Source organism: Nymphaea colorata, chromosome 10, assembly GCF_008831285.2.
Source record: "Nymphaea colorata isolate Beijing-Zhang1983 chromosome 10, ASM883128v2, whole genome shotgun sequence".
Lineage (NCBI taxonomy): Eukaryota > Viridiplantae > Streptophyta > Magnoliopsida > Nymphaeales > Nymphaeaceae > Nymphaea > Nymphaea colorata.
The window spans coordinates 15604893-15632154 of NC_045147.1; the positions used below are offsets into that span (position 1 = coordinate 15604893).

The 27262-nt window shown below is 38.6% G+C and overlaps 2 protein-coding genes across 9 annotated transcripts; one reads left to right on the forward strand and one right to left on the reverse strand.

Moving 5' to 3' along the window:
- Positions 1-286: 286 nt before the first annotated feature.
- On the forward strand, positions 287-19144 carry LOC116261677 (rho GTPase-activating protein 7-like). Of its 8 annotated transcripts, XM_050079798.1 has the most exons (24): positions 294-398; positions 482-549; positions 689-757; positions 1296-1332; positions 2657-2733; positions 3596-3666; positions 3744-3822; positions 3888-4032; positions 4561-4680; positions 5164-5241; positions 5548-5603; positions 5714-5783; positions 7542-7626; positions 8912-9155; positions 11695-11910; positions 12397-12711; positions 12979-13028; positions 13982-14042; positions 14122-14205; positions 15890-16000; positions 16084-16253; positions 16508-16577; positions 17362-17437; positions 18666-19144. In XM_050079798.1, exons 2-23 carry the CDS (start codon positions 520-522, stop codon positions 17374-17376), a joined length of 2253 nt encoding a protein of 750 aa, XP_049935755.1. In that variant the 5' UTR covers positions 294-398; positions 482-519; the 3' UTR covers positions 17377-17437; positions 18666-19144. The 8 variants fall into 8 exon arrangements, with proteins under 8 accessions (XP_031496316.1, XP_031496318.1, XP_031496320.1 ...); XM_031640456.2 differs by having other exon boundaries at positions 287-549; XM_031640458.2 differs by having other exon boundaries at positions 287-549; positions 695-757.
- A 4944-nt stretch (positions 19145-24088) lies between these two features.
- LOC116263138 (mitochondrial uncoupling protein 4) lies at positions 24089-25862 on the reverse strand. The gene has a single exon (XM_031642743.2). The coding sequence runs from the start codon at positions 25451-25453 to the stop codon at positions 24482-24484; it is 972 nt and encodes a 323-aa protein (XP_031498603.1). The 5' UTR covers positions 25454-25862; the 3' UTR covers positions 24089-24481.
- Between the last annotated feature and the right edge of the window lie 1400 nt (positions 25863-27262).

Sequence of the window (27262 nt, forward strand, 5' to 3'; positions counted from 1 at the left end):
TTCAACAGCATCATGATAAAAAGGGAGACACAAAAGTTTACTAAAAAAACAACGGAGATTAAAATAGGCACTTAGTCTAAAGGTGAGACTGTTTTTGGGTAAAATATTTCTTAACTTATGGGTGAAAAGAAAATCCGTTAAAGCGAGTGGGTTTTTGTTATTAAGCAAGCCCCAGGCCCAGGCACGTTGAAATTGAAATATTTCCTAAAATAAATCCATTCCAACCGCAGGACGCGGGGAACAGCGGTTGGTTCCCTCCCTCCTTTCTCTCTGCGGTTCATCTCTTTCTCTTTCTTTCTCTTTGACCGTGTCTTCTCTCTCTTTCGTTCTTTCCCGTGAATCAAGTTCATTTCTAACAGATTTTGAACTGCGACGACGTTGTTCCTTGTGCGGATAGAGTTGTTTTCCTTCCCTGTCACCTGCATTTGGTTTGGATCGGGCATGGTATTTTCTTACGTTCAGGTGAAAGTTTTTGTTGCAGCTGCTGGCATTCATTTATGGTTCTGATTGATCTCGAAGATGGTATCGTGCAATGAGGACGCATCTCAGGTACTATATGGAGAAAATAGTACTTTTTTTTTTAAATATTGAGATTCACAAATTGCTTTAGCTACATTACGTGGATGACCTGATGAATTCGAGGAAGGAGTTGGGGGGTTCGCTAATGAAAAGTTGTTCTGGCGATGAGATGCAGGAACACTGTGCGACATCTAAAACGACTTTACCGTTTGATCGTCCACAGGCACGGGCCAACAGTGTACGTGAAATTTTAGATAATCGCTAATCAAGTTTTCATTTGTTTTATATTTCTTTCTTGGTTCTTAATCTCCCGATGTATTATCTGCATTAGCGGAATCTGGGAATAGTCGAGGTTTGTCATACTCATGTTATGCTTCAAACCTTCAACGTAGTCCTTTCGCTTTATTCTCGAGGGAAATGAATTGGCACTCGATGTCTAGGATGTCCTGCGTCAGTTTTGTGGAACATTTGAAATTTAGCATGTAAGGAATGAAAAAGTTCCTGTTGATGGACCGATGTTACTGTGCCTCTATGTGCACTTGAGTTGCGTGCTTTATTGCTTCGGCTAAATTTATTTTATATAGGCAATAAGTTCTAGCATGGATGACTTATTGCCCATTGGTTGTTGCAGTCCAGCAACATTTATTTTCACATAAAATACTGTTGGTGTTTGCTTTGCTTGTTTTATTTTCAGATAGAGATTTCTTATTCAATTCATATTTGGAGGGAAACAGCTTTCCGTTTTGTGCTGACTTATGTTTCACTTCATTCTGTAGGTCTTCAAGAGTGGACCGCTTTTCATTTCATCCAAAGGTGAGCATAGTTGGATTTTCTCCTTTAGTTTTGGGTCTCTAGTCTCTACACACGCGTTCCATGTAGTTGGTCACTCGCTAGCATCACGTCCTGGGAGCCATGTAGGTGATATATCTCATGCTTTTAGTGGTAGCGTTAATGGTATTCTCGAATGGGTGAATGGCCACAGGTCAACAACCTAAAATACTGTTACCTCTATTTGACTTTAAAATTGATAACTATTTGAACTCCAAGAAAGCTTTCCACTAGAGAGAATATGGTTAACTGCAGCTACTTCTTCTGTTTTAGTATGTAATCTTCATAGAAATGTTCATTATGGTTGGCCTTAAGCAGCCAATTTAAGATGTTAGCAGATTGTTAGCTATATAGACTAATATATATCTTTTGCATAACATTAGCCCGAAATGTCATCAGATGGGCCACCGTCATGGCATAAATTCAAGTTTTCAAGAATATCATGTAAAAATGAGTATGATAAGAGATATAGCATCTCAAAAGTATTAAAGAAGAATATAAAGTAAGTTCAGAAGTCTCGAGGGAATCAAATCCTCTCGGATAAAAGTCTATAATTTGTGCTAAGATGCAAAATGACAAATACAATATACTTCTCACCGGTGTTGTTAATATCGTTCCATGCAGTCACATATCAGCTGCATGATGCATTGCAGGGCCAACACAAGTTTATATTATTTTTTGTTCATTTTTAAATCAATTTAGATTATTTTTACCTTTTTCTTTTTTTTTTTAAGAAAGAAAATGGGGCGATACAGGGAAATACATAAGTGTTGGCTGACGCACAGTGTCAGTGTTCACATTGATATGGTGCTAATACCGACACTTACAGTATTGCTTCTCACACAATGTATGCTTAGAAAAACATACATAAGAAGATGGGATAGCCCCTCAACATATACAATAAGGAGAAGAAGGAGCTTGTCATTGGTTTCATTAGAAGACATTGTTTTTGAGATGAGTAAATAGCCATACAAAACCTTTACTATTAGGTTTACAAAAAAAAAAAAAAAGGAAAATAAAAGAAAAAGAAAGGAACATGTGAAAGGGCCAAAAAGGTACTACTTGATGATTAGTGGCTATATTTTCTCGGAACTGCTTTCTATAGCATTATTTTTTCTCACCTGATGTTAGAAATTCTTTAGCATATCTTCAGTGTACAACTTTTTTTTGGATACCTTATTCTGAAATTTTAAGTACTAATAGAAGTTCAGGAGATGCAATATGGAAAAAAGAAGATAATTCTATGCTATTCTTGAGAGTTTGTCACAAATATGCTGCTATTGAATGTTTCTTCTGATCAATTGTATAGGGATAGGATGGACTTCCTGGAAGAAGCGCTGGTTTATCCTAACTCGAACATCATTAGTATTCTTTCGAAGTGACCCTGTAAGGATTTTCTATGTTCCTAATTTGCTGATGTGGTTGGCCTGTCTTGATTATATCCAATCTAAGTTCCTGGCTCTGACTCAAGAGCATAAATTTGCTATAAGAAATATCTTGCACATACTACAACCGTATTCTATATTTCTTCTCTTTAACAGTTGGAACATCTCGTTTGTGTATAATTGATCACACTCAAGATGGTTGAAACTGCTCAACTAGAAAGAGGAAAAATTGCTTCATACACAAGCTTCTTTTCTTTTAGTCCATCTCTTAAAGTTAAAACAGTTCAACTTGACTTCTTTGCAGGTTTAAGTCTTTGCATAATCTCATTCTCTTATACTTAGTTATCGGTCCATGTACACATTGGATCCATTGACAGTCTTAACCCTTCTGGACTTGGAGCTTAATAGAAGAGCATTACCACTCAGAACACTAATGGATAGTAATTAAGCTTTCTTTTTTTAAATCGAACGTGTGGGGATCTTCTTTTTTTTCCCGAGAATTTCTTCTTTCTTCACAATGCTTGGGAATTATTTTCCATAATGTAATCCTGGTAACCAGCTTGCTTCTATCAGATTTTTGGTGCTTGGAAAATGTTTTAAGGAATTCCATAGTCTTGATGATATCTTCTTTTGGTGGAAAAGTTACCATGTTCTTTTATGTTGACCATGTAAAAAGGGCAGCTCTGGAGTTGATGCATTAATTTTAATTTTTGGAGTTTTTCTCGTTATGCCACAATCGTATTTTCCCCATGTTTTTAATGAATTGTCTAGTTTCCTTATTGATTTATATTAGTAGTAGTGCTTATGTTTATCCACTTTATTATAGTCATGGGTCTCATTCTTTTCTGTATATGCTATTTCAGAGTGCCCTGCCCCAAAAAGGTGGTGAAGTAAATTTGACCCTGGGTGGTATAGACCTTAATAGTTCGGGAAGGCATGTCAAGTTTTACTTACCTCAGGACTATCTATGAAATGTTGGCAATTGCCCTTACCTGATGTAAAATCATGCAGTGTGATCGTCAGGGCTGATAAGAAACTATTGACAGTATCATTTCCTAATGGAGGTGATGGACGGGGGTTCACTCTCAAGGTATCATATTTCTTTCCATTTATTTTTCGGGATTCCTTTTCATAATCCTTTTCCATGGCGTGCAGGCAGAGACATCGGAAGATTTGTATGAGTGGAAAGCTGCACTGGAAAGTGCTTTGGCTCAAGCACCTAGTGCCCATCTTGTGACGGGTCATAATGGGATTTTTCAGAATGACCCAGCAGATACCATTGAAGGATCTTTGGAACAATGTACTGAGTTTCTAGTAGTGAAGTTGAATTTTTCTTTTTTAGATAGTCTTCCAGGATGCTTGCTATGCAAATCATATGTGGTAAAATGGCAATATGGATTGTGATGCAAGGTTACAGGCATGGTTTTTGAAAATATTATATATATATAGAGGAGCATAAATCCTCTGGCCATCTGGATGCTCGCTGCATGTGTGAGAGGCCGGAGCATCTGGACAGGCTGAAAAATCCAGGTCCTGTATATATGTAGACGACACACACACACACACATTATATGATCTTGCACTAGGTGTTTGATCTTGTGCATTTTGATCATCTTTAAATGGTGAGATTGTTCAGAAAGTTTAGTTGTTTTCACTTAAGGTGAAAATAATTAATACTTTCATTATGATCTTTTGTAAATTTTCCTGTCTGCTGCACGAAAAGCTTTTTCTTCTCCAGCAGTACTGAAAAATATCATGCTGTATTGCATTTGTCTGCCTCGTGATTTAAATTGCAGCGTAATAAAGATATATTGTTGTGGTGATCCAGGGAGGGAAAGGCGGCCTGTGAAGTCCTTAGTTATTGGCAGACCCATATTACTTGCACTAGAAGACATTGATGGGAGTCCTTCCTTTTTGGAGAAAGCATTGAGATTCATTGAACAGTATGGTAATTTTTTCTCCGTATCAATTTTGCCGTACTTGTTGGATTTTTCATGTAGCTCTCCATAAAATAAGTCTAATAACAATTTCTCTCATTTACTTTTTTCTTTCTTTTGGATTTTTACCATGGTTCAGAGCTTAGATCACGATTCATGATTGATCATTTCAATTTTCTATATCGAACTCGGACAGATTTTATCTGCTTCCAAATGACACAGTGTCATAGGCAAATTGCCTTGACATGGTTGATATCCTAATTCATTAATGATAGGAACAGCAGGCTGATTAAAATTTTGGAAATGTTATGAATTACATGTCCTAATTGACATGCTCAGTTTTAGCATTTTTTAATGATCAAATTGACGATACCAAACATTTTGTCGGTGTCTATACAAGAAAATTCATTCTCAAAACTGGTTTATGTCCCTTGCTCCTCTTCTTCTACTCTCTTTATCTCTCTACTTATAGATTTTTGATACTCTTTTATCAGGAATTAAAGTAGAAGGCATATTAAGACAAGCAGCTGATGTTGAAGAGGTTGAGTTGCGTGTTCAAGAATATGAACAAGGTTCCTTTCTGTTTCTTGAAATACTGCTTTCACTTCATTCAAATGACCTTGTGGAAACTGGCTCCCTAAGTTTGCAGTCCGTCACTATACATCAAATAAACACGTTAGAGACACTTCTCCTGCAGTTCATCATTAAGAAAAGAATATAATGTCATGATAAGGGTTAAATTGGAGCTTCCCCATGATGTACTGTCCATAAGTGCCCGTGATATAATGTTTGTCTTCTGGAAATAATTTATGTGTTCAAAGTCAATATTGTTTCTTGTCATTACTTATTTCAGATGTTGTATGATGGTATAATTCTAGGGAAGATTGAGTTTTCTCCTGATGAAGATGCACATGTTGTGGCTGATTGTGTGAAGGTACATTCTTTCCTTCTACAATAAAAAATGCTGTACCTTTAGTTACTTATTTTCTGTCAAAATAGAGTGCAGATTTCTCATTCAACTTAGTCCATATGCAATGATTGCAGCATGTTCTTCGGGAGTTGCCTTCATCTCCAGTTCCTGCTTCTTGTTGTGTTGCACTGCTGGAAGCATACCGTAAGGCCTACTCTATCTTTTGCTTTGCTACATTGTTTTATTTGATGTTTCTCAAGTTCTTTTTATTGCTAGGGGAAACACTTTTAGATAAAGGAAACAAAACTTCTTGCTGTACAATCATGAAACTTGTTAGTTTTACTGAGCTGTTTTCCAAACCTTCTATTCTTCAAAGTTCTTTGTTCCTTATTCTCGTGCTTCTCTATGTAGTCAGTTTTGCTTCTCAGTTGCATGTTACATCATTACTGCAAGAGTTTAGTGTTTCTTTATTTCCTTTTGCAGTCTCTTCATGTCACAGGGTTTTCCTTCTCAGTGCCATGGTAAAAATTAAAAGAAAAAAGGCGCTTTTCTTAGATGAGCTGAGTGCTTAAACCATGCATTGATAGAAAGATCGGTTGACCAGAATGAATGACAGCAGTTATACATGTTTGTGTAATTTATTTCATATGTTATTTATTTATAAAACAGTTTGCATGCATATATAATCATATACATATGAAAGTTGGGTCTTCTTACCGTTCATATGGTTTGGAAGGTTGTTAAGTTTCTTCCCCAAAAAAATTTGTAAAGCATGTCAGCCAAGTAACATCCTATAGATGTATTACTGAAGGTCCTTTATTTATAATTCTTGTATCATGCCTGAAAAACGATAAATTATTAAGATTTGAAGATGATTGATTTTAATTATTGGATCATATGTAGTTTGAATTTTATGAGCAAACAAATCTATGATTTTTTTTTTACCTTAAACACCATTATAAAATTTGACATGCATCAGATTTTCATTTTCTCTTTGAATGTTACATTTCTGAACGTGTAAAGTCCACCTACATGGTCGGATTCATAAAAAACATCTCAAAAGTACTGGGAAGGCTGAACAATCCAGATAGATACATAAATTTGCATGTTGTGTGTGCATGCATGTGCATGCATATATATATACGTACTAGGTAATATGTATATATGCATACTAATTAATCTGTATATATGCATGTAGACACTGATCCACACTGCTTTTAGTTAGGCTTAATTAGGCCTTGACGACAAGCATATTTAAGATATTTTGTCAAGTCTAGGACTGTACTTGTGTTTCACAATGATTGTGCGCTAAGAAATATACATATATATGCACATGTGTTTGTGTGTGTGTAATGGGTGTGGATGTATGCATATACACATAGTGCAGTTGAATTGTGCCTTCCCAGATGTGCCATCAAATACTTCCTTTTTGTATATGTTTTACTTAACTTTATCTTATGCTCCTTTTTGTGAAGGGTAGCTTTGACCTTATCCAACTAGCAAGTAGATATTTACTAGCCCCCCATGAGTAGGTTTCCGTCCATTCTGAAGAGTTTACCTGTTCCTTCACTTCATGTTTATCTTGAGTGGTGAATATTAATAGGACTATTCATGTTTTACATTCTTCATCATCTGCTGCCATTTTTGGTTGCTTTGCTTGAACATTCTTTGCTTGAAGTAATGGTTCTTTTGAATTGCAACATACTTAAGGGAATATAGACCCAAATAGTGCTCAAGTTTATTACTGACTTGTACTATCTCAGATGTGTGAACAATTTGTGAATGTTTGGTTCTGATTTTAACAATCGCTTAAGGTATCGGGAGGGCTGCTTTTGTTGATTGACTTATTTATATAATGCTATTGGGGTTATTTATCATTTGAGACTACAGTTCCAGTTTTTTAGTCTGGGGAACTGATGCATTGCTTGCTCCCATGCCCCAAATCCCATGCACTCTGGATAGGAACAAGTCCTGACTTGAGGGTTGATGCCTTACGCGATGTGATTTTTGAGACATTTCCAGAGCCTAATCGTCGGCTATTACAGAGGTAAAGGTTCTGGATACATGCTTCGCAGATAGAGCATAGCTAACTGAAATGACATTTTTTACTATATTATCCTGGACTAGAAGTTACATCTGCTGTTATAGTTTCTGCGTTTATGCATTTTTCCTTAGGTTTGTGCTTTCTGTGCTTTTTGCCTACTTGTTTGCACTTCCATTTTCTTGACTACTGGTATATATGATTTGGCTCAATGGCATTCTGTTGGACGACTAGTAGCTTATGGTATTGATTGTCTTATGCTAGAATTTTGGCTTTTTGTTTCACATCAAGCTCAATCACAAAACATTTGCTACACCTGATGTTGATTCCCATGGTTGACAATACATATTGAAGACTGAACCTGTTCTCCACCTTGTAGGTTCTAGAGTGAAAAGTGCCATTATAAACTAGAGCTTAATGCATTGCCTTGAGGTTGCATATTTCAACAAAGAATGGTCATTTTAGATGATCAGTTGGTGTGTCTCATAATTTCATTACTATTACTCCATAACATGACAAGAGCGTGTAAGGTAGCTTGAATTTCATGTTAATGCCATCTATATCACATGGGTGCTAGTGCATGTGCGGAGCATTTCAAAGAGCTTGGTTGTGGGGCTATGACTGAAAACTTCAACGTAATGTTGCATTCAAGTTTTATGTGTTGTAAAAGATTGATTTTTTTATTGCTCAAATTACATAACACACCTATATACAGATATACATACTCAAACCCTATGTACACACATATATACATATATATGAATCTACAGTCACATGTATATTACACACATATGAATATAGATAAACATATAAACAGATATGCATATGTCTAATACATATGCTGCATTTTACAAGATATTTTCTAACAAATGATAGTTCATCACTGTCATGATCTTGCAACATTTTATTGCTTACTTTTATAATCTTAAAGAAACTTGACTTGCCAGAGTAACGAGTGAGTTTGTGGCCCGCCTATCCAAGACTGAATTACGATAATTCCAAATACGATTGGTGCAATACCCCTTTAGGACTGTCCATGTGACATGAATTGAAGGATCAAGGAACTCGCTAATGACAGACTCAGTTTGCAGTGATTATGGTTTGTCTGTGTCTTTCTCAATTTCCCCACCTCTTGTGATACAATAACATCTGAGCACCTGTACCTCCATAATCTTGAAAAGGTCCTCGTGATTGATTTCATTTTCCTCTTTATATGTATATGACTGGTGTGGTGCTACACAAATGTTGTCCGTTTCATATACTTCATTTTTATGCATTTGTCTTCATGAAGGGTGCTCAAGATGATGCATGCTGTTTCTTGCCATAAGTCTGTGAATCGAATGTCAGCATCTGCTGTAGCAGCATGCATGGCACCTCTGCTTCTTCGTGCTCTTTTGGCAGGCGACTGTGAGCTGGAGGGTGATTTTGATATTAGTGGTGATGGTTCTTCTCAACTATTGGCTGCAGCAGCAGCTGCTAATCATGCTCATGTCATCGTGACAACATTACTGGAGGAGTATGATAGTATATTTGGAGTAAGAGTTTCTACGTTTAATCACCTAGATATCGTATATTTTCTTTCCTTGACATGGATCTTTTGCAGCATCAATGGAGTTGTTAAGTTGTATAAAGTCATTGACTCATTGATATGTGGAATGGTGTTCTGGTTAAATTGTAGCCTATTTTGAGCCTTATGATTTTAGATAGTCATGCACTCTTAAGATTTTCTTCTGGAGTGTCCCTATTCTTTCTCTCTTTACGTACATGCATTCATACATAAAGACAGAAACATACACACACATAGATATACATGCACATGCACTCAAACACGAATACTAGTTAAACTTAAAAATATTGCTGATGTTTTGAAATTATTGCGATAGTGTCACCATTTTAAAGCTATCAGACCATATTATCAAAGTTTGCCATATTTTTAGATATCACTCATAGTTTTTGAAAGTTGAGCCCAGATGAAGACGACTGGATCTGGATCCAGATTCAGACATCATTTGGACCCAATGGTCTAACATCACTAGGAACAAAACTATCTCAATATTACCCAAGATTTTACCAAACTTTTCAAAATAATTTCCTTTCTATAATTTTCTTAGCATGTAAGATTTTTCAAATAATTATTTTAGTTTTTCTTCATATTTTTTGCAAGAAAAATAGTAGAAAATCCTATTGTAAGATTTTTTTTTTGTTGTTAGTTGTATTTTTCAAGTTTTAAAATTCAGAAATTGGAAAATCACCCCAGAAGAATGTTGCTTAGAACTATACTGGTGACTATGAGATACACATGCATACATAGATAATATTGTGTGTGTCCATGTATGTATATAATTTCATTGTGCCAATGGTTTTTGCTGTGTCTTGCTTATACGAATGACATAACATATTGACTCAGAAAAGGATGTGATTTACTGAATTGTGAACATTTTAGACTTTGGTTAATTTACAGTTCCGAGTGAGTCTTCCATAGAGAAGGGTGACGATGGCTTGTAGGCCTTGATGGTTACATCTATGTTCAACTGGTTCCCTAAAATATGTCTGAAAAAGGATTTTCTTAATGTATGTTCGATAAGCTATTTGCCTAAAGGACTTGCTCATGTAAAGTGGGCGGGCTGATTGGAAGCAATAATTGAAAAGCTTTCAGGATGAGAAGATAGACTTTTGGTAATTCCTTTGAAGGTTATATATGTTCTAACTGGTTTCACTGGGCGGCATTTGTGTTTTTCCTCGCTTCTGCTTATGTTTTTTGTTATTTCTTTGTACTCTGAAGTGTAACCATAAGGTCCCTTTTTTTGAGAAAGTGGAAGGAAGATGTCTCTTTATTCTTTTTCAAATTGGGTCTACTCATCTCTTTACTTTGTCGTGTGTGCTTTCAATACACAAACTAGACCTGAAGGGGTTGGGACTTGGGATAGTAGGACAGGTCTGGCTGCTATGCAGAAGTCTTCTTGAGTCCCCAACTCCTCATGTGCTTAATCTTCTTATGTGAGCCAAGGCTTGCTCTACCTCCTGGGTTAAGGAGGTAAATCTGAGGGCTTTACTGCTGCTCCAAAGAGGGTTTAGAACTCAATCCCCTTTTAACTATTGAAAGAAATGTTATTTTCTTTGTCAGTATTATATTTAAAAAATTGTTCATGAACTTTTGTATTTTCAGTGAAATCCAGAAAACATACTATTTCATATTTTCTTTTATCATTTCTAATTTCCACCCTTTTTGAACATAAAAAAACTGGAATTTTTCCAAGTAGCTAGCCTGGTCACACCGTAATTACGGGAATGCCCTTATGAAAATATAAAAAAAAAAGCAAAAAGAGATATAATAAAAAATTACATATAGTGGCAAACTAGGGTCAGGACATGTATTGCACTTTTGATCTTCGTTGACCTGAGGTCTTAAGTACAACCTCCTTACTCCTTAGCAAGGTATATGCAGACATATAACTTATACCATTGTATGAGTACATACAGAGGGTAGATACTTATATACAACTGGATGTGCATATGCATGTTGGATACATCTAAAACACAAGCAAGGGCACACATATTCGAAAGGGGATTACCTAAATATTTCTCTTTTTTTCTTTGAAACAGTGAAATGGCCCAAAAATTGTTGATATTTTCTAGGAAGAAAACAAAGGTATTTGCTTGCAAAGAAAACCCCCCAAAACAATAATTTTCATTATGGTATGCTTGAGCCATACTGCTTCATACCAATATGCTTGATTGGGAGTTTCCATTGTGTATAATGTATATCTCATCTCCAAATCCTATGACCTCTGGTCTTCTGATTTATGCTTGTAGCAGTTCATTTTATCTATTTTGAAATTCACTCAGCAAAAAATAACATACATTTCCATCTCTTTTCATGCTTGCTGGAGCACCTCACCGTCCCTGTATGTTGCTTTTCTTACTATGTTCATTCATGATATGACTTCTTGACCAACTTATGGTTCTAGCTCTGTCAATATTTGTCCTGGCTTCAACCTTGTTCCTTCTAACAGATAGAATAGTCACTGTTTCTCTCCTAGTGAGATTTCTGAATTAATGTTAGTTATTATGCAGGATGATAGCTCACAGAGGGGCTCTTGTTCACCTGATATGTACACTGATTCAGAGATCAGTTGCAGTGAGGAGTCAATGGAGGATCACAACCTTGAATCTGCTGATGATGGATATCATGGTGAAGAGGATGACCTTGACCCAGATGATGATTATGAGCATAGTGGAACAATCAGCGAGAGTAGTGGAAATGCAGGCAGTGATCTCTATGTCAATAAGGTTTTTGCTAGTTGTCATCCAGAACCATTTTTCTTGTTTGTGTCGTTCTTAATGGTGTTTCAGATGGTATGATGACCAATCATCCTCTGACATGAAACCCTCCATGTTCTTCCATAAAAATGCACATATTGTACTATTTGTATTCTGAGTCTATGTGCCTTTGATCTTGAGTTGCTCACTTATGTCTCCATTTCAACAATCCATTTCAACAATGTTTTTTTCATGATAGCTTTGTTAAATTTGAATCACTGTTAGGCTGTTCGCACACATGATGCTAATTAGGATTCTTCTGATTAATTTGTGATTTTTCATAGAAGGTCGCAGCTCCATTGATATGATTGATATGTATTTTGGACTGCTTTCTGTCTCGCTCCCACCTGCATGCTTGATGCTTTCTGATATATTTGGATTGCTGTAGATGATCTGTATGTGTTCTTTTAGTTTCTTCTTTCATACTGAACCTAAATGTACTTGCTTGAGTAATAGGACTATAGCAGATCCAACTCTGATGCTGATATCAGAAACGGTGAGCAGATAAATATAACAGCGGAGAATTTGATGAATCAAGCTGAAGCCCCATCACAGCATCTTGGTGTTGTTCAGGAGAATCTTGAACATGACAAGGTATGCGTTGCATCTGACAGTGAACTGCATGATCGTTTGAGAAAAATTCCTTCTTTGGGAAGTCCGGAGCTTGATGCATCTGGCCTGAGTTCACCAGCATGCCTTACAAAAGCTACTAGCAAGCCAACTAGCTCTTCAGGCACTACCAAACGACCAAAAATCTTGGGGCGCACAGGTGTAAGTGTACTTTGTGTGTGTGAGTGTGCTAACATGGATATCAGGTTGTAGGGAGTGGCCAACAATCATTACAATTATTGTTTTCTATTCTTTGTGTTATGTGGTTCTCTAATGCTAGCAGGCTGTATTCCATCACCATTATAAGTTCTCATACAAGTTTTTGTTGTGATTGTCCATGATTGGTTAAGATAACAACATTTTGGTGCTACTCAGAGGCTGTTTTTGTGTCATCCACTCATCTTTTTTCTGCTTTTCTGGTCCTTCCAGGGAAGAAGGAATCTATCTATGGAGTCCATCAATTTTTCTAGTGAGGATGAGTAAGTATCAGATTTGATATCTTGATTGCATAGAAAATGAAATTGATGTCAGCAAGTTTTTTCATTGATTCATGGAACTTTACTGATGAACTAAAAATAATTATGAGTTTTGTCTTTCCCTGTTTGATTCAGCCTGCACACATGGTACAACCATAAGTATTCTGGCTATGATTGTTGCATCCTTTTTTTTTTCCCCTGATAATTGTCTTTTCAGTTAGCATTGCTTCATAATTCATAACTAAACACAAGCATGAAAAAAGCTGAAACTGCAACAAATCATAAATAGTTTTCTGGTGTACCTAACATATCAATCAGTTTCAATAAATATCGTTTTGGTATTTCACCTATTAAGCAACTGTAGAAATAATCCCACTTAGTAATGAAGCTTATTCAGATTGGTATTTTGGAGAAAATTAAATGCACTAATATTTATATTATATGTGCATATTTTGTAACGATTTTTCTTCTGCAGCTTTTTATCATACTCTTGACCTCATCATGCTGGGGATGATAGATATTCATTTGGCACGTGGTGCTACTATCTTTTAGATGTCATGCATGGATATGGACATTTATAGAATAATCTGTTTATGACCATAAAAAGGTTGTTTAAACTTTAAAGTAATTTGTTACATCTGATAGTATTCCTGTAAAAAAGTGATATGAACAATGTCTCTTTCACTTATGTATAGATTAATATCTAATGGAGTTACTATCTTTTCTATTCAAAGTTTATAGGACAAATTTGGAGGGTTCTGCTTTTTATCTCTCTGGTCCTTGTTGTAGTGTATCTTGCTACTCAAACCTTAATATTTCTCTTCACTATTCACCTATCGGCATTGATTTCAGTCTGTTCCCAGGAAGATGGTTGTTGTTCCCCTTCTGGTTTTCCAATTGGTGTCATAAGTTGGCGAACAAATTTTTTTTTCTTGTGTTTATCAACTTATTTTCAGGATTTTGATTCAGAAGCTTCAGATCACAAAGAACGATCTTGAAAGCAAACTTGCGAAGGAGGTAAGACTATCATCCACACTTTTTTTTTTTTGAGTAATTTTTTATCCTTTCCCTTAACAATGTTATTTTTCAAATAAAGGCAAAAGGGAATGCAATCTTAGAAGCAAGCTTGGAGAGAAGAAAGCAAGCTTTACATGAGCGTCGACAAATGCTTGAACAAGATGTATGTCTGTGTGTCTATGAAAGTGTGTGAGTATGTCCATCTGATTATGCATTGGAAATTGGTATGCCTGTGACTGCATGATTGCTAATGTTTATTGCCTTTATTTTCTGGTGCCATGATTGATTCCAACACCATAAAGGCTCGGTAAGGGACCAACCTTAATTGAACATGCACCATATTAGAGTCTGTATAGTTGCAACAGACCCGGAATGATGCCTTAAATTATGTCATGTGGACATGAAAATATGAATCTTTAGACCTTGAAAAAAAATTGGCACATTATGGGCTATCAATTTTTTAACAGATTAAGATACCCACATTTATGTAAAAGTTAAATAACTAAAAAAGTTCTACCGAAAATTTATGTAAACCATATCTACAAGGCTTTGATGAACAAGCAAGATTATTACTTATGACAAAATTTAGGTTTTGCTAAGTTGGTGTAGGTGCATTAGCGACTTATCATCAATATAAGCCATTTAATGAGTCTATAGGACATTATGCAGACACAGTGTTTCTTTTCATTTGTGTGCTTTTCAAAGTTGTATCCCTGACAATGGCGATTAGTGGAACCAGTCACTGTAGCCAAAGCTAAGAATCTCACCAAATTTATTTTAGGATCATCTGACCAATTGGTACCATTGATCATGGTATCAACTCAAGTTCATAACCAGTCACATGTTATTGACTTTGTATTAACTCTTGTAAATGTAGTTCAAACACTGTAAATCTGTGAAACCGTGACTGCCTCTTACACACCTCTCAGTTTTCAAGTGGAAAAAAAGGTTATATATGTTGCTTTCTGCAATTAATGTATCTCACTTTCATCAGATCAGGTTAGACATGATGATCATCCAATTTCTTATTTTAGAGTCACTTTGTACTTCAGTAAATTATTGTTCCTTATATTTACATGCCCCTGCATCCTCTGTTTTCTTTAAGTTCAGAGTACGTCAGGCATACAGTAAAGATGTTGCGATGTGACTAAAATGTAATATAGTTTACATCTTGCTCCTTTGTTTTTCAAGATTTCAAGTTTTAATACGCTTGCACATATCCTACATTATAAGTTCTTTAAAAATCATATTACATACTGTGGCACATAGATATTCATCCATGGCTTTCTGACAGTTTTGAGTAAAAAAAACGCTGACTTGTTTATATCCATGTTTCTCTATGTGTGTATGGGTGGTCATGAGGTTGGTGTGCAATGACCTGTTTATGTGAAACAGTGGAAGGGTCCAATATTCCATTTCATTAGATTCCTCAATGACAATGTAATTCTATGTCTTCTCAATCGTTCTGTCAAGAAAAAAGTAAAGGCACTTTCTTTGTGGAAGATAGTTGTTTTTCTTATGTTCTTGCTGAAGGGTTTGTTCTTCTATTTGACTTCATCATATAGCAGGTCACATGTCCATAAATGAATCTAGGATTTATACTGTCGAATTTCAAAATAATCTCCAAGATTGTTGTTTCCCTATGCAAGTTGGTACTAGTAATTGAACATTTCCTCATTTGTCAAAGAGTTGATTATGGGGTTCTTGAAGCAGCATCTATTACTGGGGATGTTGGCAGGGAAGATCCCATTGATGGCTGTAGATAATTGATCCCCTTTCTATATCTTTGATTTGTCTCTCATGTGATTAACTTTCTCATGTTTGTGATGGAATTGGTGGCGGTACAGGTGGCAAGATTACAAGAGCAACTGCAAAAGGAGAGAGACCTTAGGGCAACTCTGGAGGCCGGACTAAACATGCATCCAGGAAATTTGCTGTCAGACAGCATGGACCCAAAGGTTTGTTCTCTTGGTATTCCTATTTATCTGCAATTTGGGTCGTTTAAATCTATGGACTGATAGATACTTTTCTCCTTGAGAAGATTAGGGCTGAACTTGAAGAAATTGCACTTGCGGAGGCAGATGTTGAAAGCTTGAAAAAGAGAATTGCTGATCTTCATTTGGAGCTCAATCAACATAACCAGCATGGCCATGATTCCATCTGTGAATCATGTAGGCAACATCGGCATGTGCAAGGTCGTGAGTTGACACGGTAGCAATTCTTTCCCATTCTGATTCTTCCAAATTATATATTTCCTTTTAGATTTGTATTTGGTTTAGGTGGAGCATACTTCTAGATGGAAATTTCCTATGTGTAGGCATTTTTTAATATGTGAATTTGGAAAGCTGATTCATTGCTATATGAATTTTTCCAACTCTGCTGAGAGCAAGTTGGTTTGCCAATCATTTATGAACACAAGGCCTAACATGAAAAAAGGAAACTTATGGAACGGTGGTCATATGCAGGCAGTTTCAGAAACGCGATATAGGTACTACTAGTGGTAAGTTGCGCCGTGAAGGAACTGGGAGAAGCAAGGTAAATATGCAAAATTCAATGATTTTGCTGTAATTTCTGACATAAGTTATGCCTGTGCTTTTCTCTCATTGGGCACAACCATGACGTATTGCTTTGCTTGCTCATTTTTTGTCATATCTTTGGCTAAAGCTTGAGACCCATCTGTTCCATCTTCCTGTCATATTGTTGCTTACACTTTCATCTTTTTTATTTTATCCGCTGTCCATTGCAATGACACAATGGATGCCTAAAATAGAAAGAATCTCATCTACAAAATGTCCCACAACTGTTACAAGTGCACTTCAACATAATTATGCATGCTAAGCTGAAATTGTCAAACTCACTGATTTTCTGCATGCGACAGAGAAGCAAGAGATTTCAGTTTAACCAATTATATGCAGTTGTTAACTGTTTTCATCTTTATACACTAATAGAGTTGTACAATCTCCCGTTTGGTATTCCAAATGTTTATGATGGAGCTATATTGTTGCCAGAACATAAAGGCCATAAAGCCTAAAACAGTATATGATTGCTATAGAAATAGAAAAATTATCTTGTGTCTGAGAAAAATATGGCGTGAAGAAAAAGATGGTGGTTCAATGTAAGTAATGAAGACACTGTGAGACAGTATTTATTTATTTATTTCATTATTTGTTTCCACTTGAGAATTTAGAATCCTTGAAAAGGCACACCGGAAGAGCTTTAAAATGTTGAAATGCTAATGGGCATAAGGTGCAAGGAGTGGGAAATCATTGTAAGACATGATGGAAAATCAGGCTGACTAGTGTTCTGTCCATTTGGCTAGGGTGCACGTTTATGACCTTCAAGTTGGAGGAGGTCAGGTTTGCAATAACTGGGAGTGCATCCCCTGGAATAAACTGGTAAGTGTCTGTCTAAACCCCAGCTTGCTTATGGAAAACAGAAGGCATGAACTGCATCACATGCATGCGCATATTATACACATGTAAGAAAGTACTAAGCATACAGATGAGTGGCATAGAAATTTGTGTTGGTGTTCTTGACTTATAATTTCCTGTTTTGAATCTGTTGGGTCAGAACAAATTTGGAAGGTTATACAAATTGTTATGTGTTTTGGGACAAGTTTTCTAATTTTTGTTATTTGTTTATATTGAGGAAAACTTTTATGGGCGCTCCTCCATATGTGTGCGCAAAGAAAATTTGAAAGATCTACTAGTACACTAGGCCTCTTATTCTTTTTACTTCTCAAAATTTTAGAACTTCCAAAATTTTCCCATGATTTTCTGAAGAAGGTTCACATTTTCAAAAATAACTGTTAAGGAAAACGTAGCTGCAGAATTCAAAAAAAATTGTTGGTGACTTAACTTGAAAGCACAATCCAGATTGAATGGGGCTTTCTCTTCGCTTGTTACTGTGCTGTTTCTCCTGTGAAAAAACTTTTATCGGCACATACCAGTCACTTGTGTAACTTACTAAATGTTAAATCAGTTTTTCTGGTTAAGATCAGATTCTCTAATGCCTAGTAAATGCATTTCACAGCTAAGTGACAACATCTGTGTTTGGGTTTCAATTGTTTCGCTGCTCAAGGCAGGATGTGTTATGTTGACCTCGCCAAGGATTTTCAAGAACACATGGCATACCTCCCATAGAAAGCAGGAAAGCTGCTGGAAATGAGTAGAATTTACAAGCGTGTCCACAGTTTTTTCTTGCTTCCATATGAGGAAACCACAACCAAGCAGTGAGATTTAGTTGATTTCTGATACCCAAGCTAATACCCTTGCCCCTAGGGCTCGATCCCATCGTTTTGAACTTCAGGATAGCTGAACTCCATCAAGCATGTCCACCATGATTCTTGTTCTGTGAAGGAACCCATTCCTCAGGGGGTGGTCCAGAATTTGGAGCTTCAAATTAAAGAATAAATGTCACGGATATTGTTATCTCTTATGCAATGCTCTTGAATGTTTTGATTCTCAAGTCTTGCACTCATACTCTTCATGCTTGCGCATCTGCCCATTATTGCCTAACAAAATGCTGCTTTCACAGTTTAAAGATTACAGTGGCATTCCTTAGACTGATTTCAATCAGTGGCAAAGGGATTGAGCTTTAACCATGTCCCTCTGGTTGTATCAGGGAGTTGTTACCACATCTTCTGCACGGATCTAATTCAAAACTCAACTAGACTGTTAAGGGAACAGCACTTTCAGATTTTGAAATTAATTTCACACCCTTGATGGAAATTCAAGGGACAAGTTGGCAAGTGACAAGTGACAAGGCCATGAATAGCCCTTCAAAATAGTACTTAGTTACTTACCGATCAGATGGCAACTGACTGGAAATTAACTGAAGCCAGTTTCTCATCCTGTGTATTTGGCCATGTCTTTTTCTTTTCTCTTTCCTGTGTTAAGTCAACCTCTTAATACGTGACCATGCTGTCCAGGCATCTTTCTGTTTGTAAAATATTTGGCACGGTCTTTTCTTGAGTTCATTCGACGGGGTTGGACCCAAATAAGGTTCATACTTCTAGCTCTTTTCAGGATGGTATGAACTCAACTGCCTCTATGACTTATTGAGATTCTTGTGACGAAGGAAAAAGAAGAAATTGTGTACAGATTTTTTTTTTCCGTCTGATGGATAGGGATTATTATTGAACAGAAGTTTGCGATTCTTTCATTAGTTTGCCTCATTTGCTGTTTTCTTTTCTGGGTTGGCTCGAGTTTTAGAACCATGGATCCTTAATGTGATTATGTTATGACTTATGAGAGAATGAGCTCAGCAAAAATTGGAGGATGTTGCCTCTCATGAGGAGTGTGCTGGTTGGACGTGGACTTTATCAATTCATAGTGCATTATATAACTGGTGAAACTTTCGAACCTTTTATTTTAGATACAGTTTGATAAATCACAGAATTAGGAATCTCAAAACTGTGATTTTTCACGAGTTAGATTTTGGTTAGGAATGACAAGTTCAGAGAATTTATTTGCACTAGGGATTTAAGAATCACAAGCCGCACGTCTCAAGATTGTCTAAGCTGTGAATTTTCTGTACTTTGGGCTAAAGAGTCACAAGGGCCGATGTAATTGAAGAAAGGCAGGCAGCGCAAATTGTGCGACGAAGTAATTGTTACGGTTGTCATGCAATTATGGCACAAAGCTTTGGATCTCGGCAAAAGATTACGTGCAAATATGATTGAGAGTGGAGCAGATATCCCTTATTGACTGCATTCTGTGATAAAGGACCTTTGCAACTGTGCAAACTGCAAAGCACTTGGGAGCAGTCACAACATCTGCCATCAGCTGCTTTTCATGCAGGATGAACTTTATGTGTCAAGTGATGCCATGTCGCCCGAAAGCCATTAGAATGAACAACCAAGCTGCATGTCCGGAGCCCTTATCAGCAATGACCTATTAATTTCTTTTTAGAAGATGCCATAGAAGTATGCTTGTTTTCTTTGCATTTCTGCTGAAACCAGGCAACCTAATTAAATAGGGAGGATGGTATGATTTTGGGTGAGAGGAGGTTAACAACCTATTGTGCAAGAAAGAAGCCGGAATGCCTCTCCATTCCCAACCCTTTGGGTCCCTGGCTGCATGGGAGACTTAAGTAGGGTACAGTACTCTGAGGAATCAAACTGACGACATGCTTTCTTATGGGAGATGTCATAGTAATTAAAATCAGGGAGTAAGGTATGATTCACCCTCCGCACTTGCCATTTAAGTTTCTTAAAATCACATAGCAGTCCATCAATCAAAATGTGGAGAAGTGACCGTGAAATTCATCCGTCTCTCTCCTTATCCAAAGGAGAAATGTGGTCTAATGTAGGGCGCCTACCACCTGGAAGGTCTGATCCTCAATAGAAGCTTGTAATCCGTGGATTTCTCCTGTCTTCTTTGCGTCACTCACTTTCTTCGTTGCAGTGAGAGACACTGGATGGGGCAAAGGGAAGTACTTTCCCATGTGAGGAGTCATCGTGAACAATGGCCATAGGTGAAGCGGCAAGATCTAGACACTCCATTATTGGCGTTGGCGTGGACCTAAAAGTGTCAGAGACAAATAACAGACCACGTTATCCGACCACAGTAACAGGTTGACATCACCAGCTCATATGAGCACATGCTCTTCCCTACCTCTCACGTCAATCATATATATATATATGTGTGTGTGTGTGTAAAATCTCGAACTGATTTTTCTGAAATAAGCTTAGTGTTTGCAGCAAACGATGACAGAAAGATCCATCTTCACGGTTGCCTCATAAGTTTTTTCTGTTATTTTGCTTTTCCTAAGGGAAAAGCAAAAGAACAACGCTGGAGAACTTCAGTTTTCATCTGTTTTCAACACTCCATGATGTAGCTGGAGGCCCTCCATTTGGCGGATACAGACAACAGTCGGTCAGTCCGCCATTAAAAAACGAAAATTTGAGGCCCCCATTTTGATAAACGTGACAAGACAAAGATGACTTTCTTACTATTGATTTTGGTAATTATTATAAGGGACGGATGGAGCTCTGCATCATGTGCATCAGGCCCAAGTTGGCTGGAAGCATGGATGTGCGGCGATACTTTTCTCTTTAAATTGGAGCTGTTGGGTGGGTGGATCATCTTGTTAATTTCATATAGCTGGTTGGCTTGAATGTCTTGAATGACATGTTCTCAGTCTGATTCACGTGGTGATGCTATTTATCTGAACTACCAACGGTGGCATGTGCAATCTTCAAGTTGAAGTTGAAGGGTGCATCGTAAGTCGACCCAGATCGCAAATTAGTTTGAAACGAGGGCAGGGGGAAATGAATGACTTGCCTCTCGCAAATCGCCAAATATTTTAAGCAAGACCGAAATCAAGGAGATGTAGAGAGAGGTTCGATGACAAGAATGACCAATGGTGCAGGAAGGGGCGACTTCATGTGCTAATTAAATCTGAGGCATGATTGATTATACCACTGGCTGATGCAGAAGCATCACATGTCATAACTTAAATTATCTTTTAATTTTTGAATGAAAACTTATATAGTTCTGTTCAGTTGAATCGCTGAGTTGGGCAGATCAGCAACGAAGCAGCAACTTGGCTGTTCATAGAAAACCGCTAGATCCAATAAATGATGGAATTAAAACGTTGCAGGAACGAACAGAACAACAATAGTACAATACGGAAGCCAATTGTAAGAAAAGAAAGCTAGTTTCTTGGCAACTTTCGTTTCTTGCTTCGTGGTTTGCCAGCCAACTCCAACTTATTTTCTCCATTGGATCGTACATCCTCCCTCTCACAGCCGAATCCAAGGCAGAGGCGACGATGGGGACACAGCTAACTGGTCACATCATGGGGCCTCATCTCATGAAGTCGTAGCGACGGCCTTTTATCATGGAAAAATGGAAAGAAATTCAGTTTTTCTTGGTGAATTATCTGATCGGCTCCCACGTCAATGCGCAGGGATTTTTACTGGGATGAAGGAGGCCTTGTATGTCGGATGTATTTTGACTGAAGTGTTCGAGTTCGGTTGAGATCTGATATTAAGGTAACGTTTGATGCACAGGATGGTAAAATTTTTAAAGAAAAAATTACCGTGAAAAAAAGTCGGACTTAAAAGAGGTTCGACTTTTTGGCGGAAGAATTTTTTCTAAATTGAATGAAAAACACAGTATAAAATTTGACAAAGCTGGAGAAAACCGTATCAACGGGATAAAATTCTTACTTTTACGATGCAGAATCTTTTTCCTGTGCATCAAACGGAGTCTAAAAGATTAAAATTGCAATCTCTGCTGACAGTAGCCGATCGCCATCAACATGGCTTTTTTTCTTTAAGTTGTTTCTTTTTAATCGGTTCTGCTCATGAAAAATTGGGCACAACAATTGTCATTTGGCTTGCAGCATCGCTTGGTCAAAAGTTTCTGAAGTTGTAGCTGGATCCATTTAACAGTGGAATTGGTCCAACCTGGGTTCTAGATTTCAATTTCTCATGTCTTGGAAATGAGACAGCAATACGTATGCATAAGGGCTATTTAGCGATGAGAACAGCTTGTTATAGACCATCTGACATCAGTAACAAAATGTTATTATCAAATTGTTATATACTTCAAAAAAAAAAAAAAAAAACAGATTCATGAAACCTTATAACATAGTATTTCATAAATCTAACCCAAATTTTGAAGCAGAATTATTATCGGTTACAATATGTTATTAGAGCTAAACAACACCTTGGCAACATGGACACTTTATGAGCGTTTCATAAGCCTACCAGAAAAATGTGGGCACATTGATTGAGTGCTGATCCTAATGTTTCATGAATCTGCCTCTAATTTAGGATAGGTTAATAAAATATTGCTGCCAAAGAGCCTATAAAGTATGGACATGAATTTGTGTCAAATGAACAGCAAACAAACTGTTACTGTTACTCTTGCCAAACAGGAGACAAACCGGCGTGTAATTGCAATCCAATATGGCTGCCAACGGTTTTGACTGAGGATAAAAGTCCAAATCAAATCTGTTACCGCAAAATTGCCAAAACCCTTTTGCCAGTTCCGCAAAACTAGAATTTAGTAGAAAAGATAAACACTCAAGGTACGATCTAGACGTACAATGATGTTAATGAAAAGAAAATGTATGCGGTCATCTGTGACGCAAAAAGGTAGCCTACCACCTTGGAGAAGATAAAATTCCAATATTAAGATGTTTGCCCACTTTTTCTAGATTTATTAAGTTCGGGACAGATGCCAAAGCCGCCGAATGCTATCCATCTTTACTGGATTGCACGGTTGCAAGAGAAATTCGCGATCGTCATCAACGTGAAATCCGTTCTGGTCCAGTTCCTTTCCCCATTGCTGGTAACGATTCTAATTAGAAATAATCTCAACAAATGGCTTTTTGCGCCATTCTGATCGATGCTGCTAAAAAGAGTTGAGCAAAGTTCTGGACTGGATCGATCTCGCTGCTTTGTTTAAACAGTATGTGAGTTCCGTGTGCTTACAGTATCAGGCAAGCGACCAACCACCTAGACCGACCGTCTGGTTCGAAGATCTGACTCTCCCAACTTTTGGGCAGGCAGCCATGTGGCGCCACTCGGTCAGAAGCTGGAAGGAGTTGGTTATTTGATGTCATCAACCATACTTTCGTTCATGGAAGAGCCACCCGAAATTTCTCCGGCGCAAGCGCGAGGCAAGTACGCCGGGAAATCCGTAATTGCCACAAGAAGTTGAGAATGGAACAAGTAAAACAGAAGGGTGATTTTCCTTTTTGAGGCAATCCGCATCGTTCTTTTTCGTTTCACAGAGTTGATCACCGCTTTTCGGCTTGAAGCATCCATGGAATTCCAGAGATTCGAAAGACATCTAATTCTCGGCCTTTTTGTTCTGCCCACTCGAGGCTTACACTATATCCCCAAAAAAGCAGGTGCTTTCTTTCACCTGTTCTTCCAACAGTTCACCACAAACCAGAAATCAAGACACCTCTTTGTGAAGATCGTTCGTCAGTCACCATTGCCCATTGGAGAAACAAAAACCCAAAGCCCTGTTTTTTTGTTAGATAATCTCAAAGTACTCGTTGAATTTCAGAATGTGTAACAGAAATGATAAAAAAAGGAAAATTATTCTCCAGTTAGAGCTCCATACAGAGCCTGAGCTTAATCAAAGGCCCAAGAACAGCTAAGGATAAGAAGAATGAAAAAGGGAAAACTTCCCCTTCTTCTCCTGGATGCAATAATTGAACACCTTAAGATCATAGCTCTGCAATCGTCTAAACCTTCCATCCTCGGTAAAAAATTAAAAATAACAAATAACACAAATAGAGCATCTAAAATCTACTTGAAGTTTGATCGTCACCATCGTCTTCCTCCTCTTTTCCTCATCACGACCTTGGAAGGTCATGTTTATTTTTCGTTCCTCATGTTCTTTCTGTTTCATATTTATGTAAATTCGAACTCCGTCCGTCTGCACCAACTCCAAATCTCCCACCAAAAATTCTCAGAAATCCTTGAGCAGCTTTCTGACCTGCTCCAGAGTGACGAAGAGCATGACGGTGAAGGGCCCCTGCCTGGTGATGGTGGGTATGAAGCCCTTGTAGAGCGCCATCGGCCCCTCTGCTCTGATCGTCTTCAACGCGCAGTCCAGAGGCCCGGCGTATGGCGGCGCCTCCCCCGGCACCACCTTCATGTTCATCACCCTCGTCTTGATCACATCCACCGGGTTCGAGGCCACGGCCGCCACGATCCCGGCGGCGAAGCTCGACGTGACGTGGGTGCCCAGCCCATCCCTCATCAGCCCGTTCCCAATGATCGCCTCCTTCGCGGAGTCGTACGTTGCCAGCTGCGACGCCGTCACCAGCATCGCTCTCTGGATCGTCATCGACGAACCTCGCCACAGGCTCGTCACTCCTTCATTCTTCGCCATCCGGGAGATGGCGTTCCCCACGCTCGTGTAGTTCCGCCGCTGCTCCACCGGCAACCGGCCGTCCGCCTGCATCCTCACCATGGCCACGTCGGCCGGGTTGCCTACAGCCGCCCCGATCCCGCCGGCCGCGAGCCCGCCCGCGATCTTCTGGACCAGGGTCAGGTTCCTGGTGGCTGGGTCGGAGTATTTCTCCTTGTAGATGTCGTACAGACCCATCCTGGTGGTGGAGTAGAGGGCTTGCCGCAGAACGGTGGCGGAGACGCCGTTAAGGAGCGCGGCAGGACCCTCTGTTCTTATGATCTTGACTCCGACGGAGATCGGTCCGACGCGGGGTGGCGGCGGAGGCGGGGGTGGGATGGTGGCAGTGGAGACGGAGGGGGAAGGGCCAGCGAAGGCCACAGCGGGGCGGAGGGTGGAGGCGGCGGCGGCGGCGGCAGCCTCGCCCTGTAGTTGCATACGGACCTTGATGAGATCCAAAGGATGGGTGGAGACGCCGGCGACGACGGCGGCGATGCCTCCTTCAACGAAACTTTTGACACCACCCATTTTTGTTACCAACCGATGATCCGGCAATAAATCCCAATCCGGCCACACACAGGCACAAATCCACTGGTTGGGCTCTCTCTCTCTGTCGCCCTCTCTGTGTTTGAGGCCCAGCTGAAGAGGAAGAGAAGGTGGGCTCAGAGTTGAGTGGGGCGGTTTCACATGAGAGAGAAGGTGATAATGAGGAGGAAGACGCCAAAACTAGCAGGAGTGGGTGCAGTTCATCTCATCCCACTGGAGGCCATGAAATCAGAACGAAGAGCAGAGGCAGACAACCTCCAAATTCCAATCCAACAACTAGGCCTCTCTCCCAGACATGTATCCGCTGCTTAAATCTGCAGAAAGCGAGATCTGCAGAGAGAAAGAGGGAGAGAGAGAGAGCGCTAGCTGCTGTTGAAGGCTGGTAACAGAGGCAATGCCAATTTATACTCTCGCTCTCTTTTTGTGAAAGTGAAAGAAAAGGAAAGAGAGTAATAAGGAAAGTCCGGGGAAGGAGCAGAGATGGTGAAAGAACGAAGGGTAAACGGTAAAGGCCCCACGGCATTGACGTCGTAAAGTCTCCCACTTCTCAACGCGCTTTTATTTTAATCGCCTCGGCACCTGCAGACTTTCTTCTTCCACACGCTCTCTCGACTCTGCGAAAGCAAAAGCAGAAGCCCCGTCCTCCTTCCTCCCTTGACCTCGGAAAACCATGTTGGGAGCCTTCCTTGATTGCCAAAGATTCAACAGCTCCAATTTTTCAGACCCGCAAGCTTTTAGGATCACAGAGGCATCTCCTATCTCGTGTCAGTAATCGGACTCTTTGATCCTGGAGTCTGATCTCAGAATGTAAGTTGGGCAGATCATGAAGTTTAGCATCGATCTCCTACAGAGTCGTCCTGATTTCTTGGCGTCATGGTATGACTGCGGATTCATGCAATTTTGATGGCGTTATCGATGTCAGCAAGGAAGATATATCCAGTGATGGGTCCAGAATGGACGAACCATATTCAATTTTAACACGACGAACAGTTTTTTTTATTGGATTGACTATTCAAGTTGTATATTTACACATGAAACGTGCAGATCATAAGAAAAAACTCAACCACGTTTCGTTAGAAAAACAAGAAGATCCGAACAATAGATCTTTGACTCCCGAAATGGAGCTAAATTTGATCGAGTGCATTCAAACTGACTTGGGAAGGAAATCAAAAATTGCAGGTCAGTGGGAAGCGCTTCCAGCAAAAGGGAGAATTCATTAGGACAGCGATTTTTTGTGGATCTTATGAGGGAGGTTATACTGTTCGAACGCCAGAAGGTGCTGGGTTTCAAAAGAAAAAAAATAGTTCCTTGGTCGTGATCGTGGCCTAGGCTCGACCATTCTCGTTGAACGACTCTCGGATCCGCTAATTGACGTCTTCTAGTTTTGACCCCTAGAAATCTGGAGAGCCCAAACACGCGTCCCTCTTTGTTCTTGTCACATTTATCCGTTTCTTTTTCTTTTTCATCATCAAATTATTTTTTAATATTTATTTAGAAAAAAAATATTTCATATAATAAAACCCATGATCATAACCTTACACTTTCAAGATTTTTGCTTATTTTAAGTAGCTTTTAACTTGAGTATCACAATTATTTACAATTCATAACAATAACATACCAAAATATAACAGTGGCCATGAGATTCCAACTTTCAATTCCTTGTATAGAGATGCAGAGTTCTTTAATTTACTTTCACGAATGGTTAAAAAAAAACATTTTGAACTTAGAAAAGTTATAATTTTCAAGTAACAACAAAACTGATTGAATGTTGGCTGTATTGGGATGATTCAG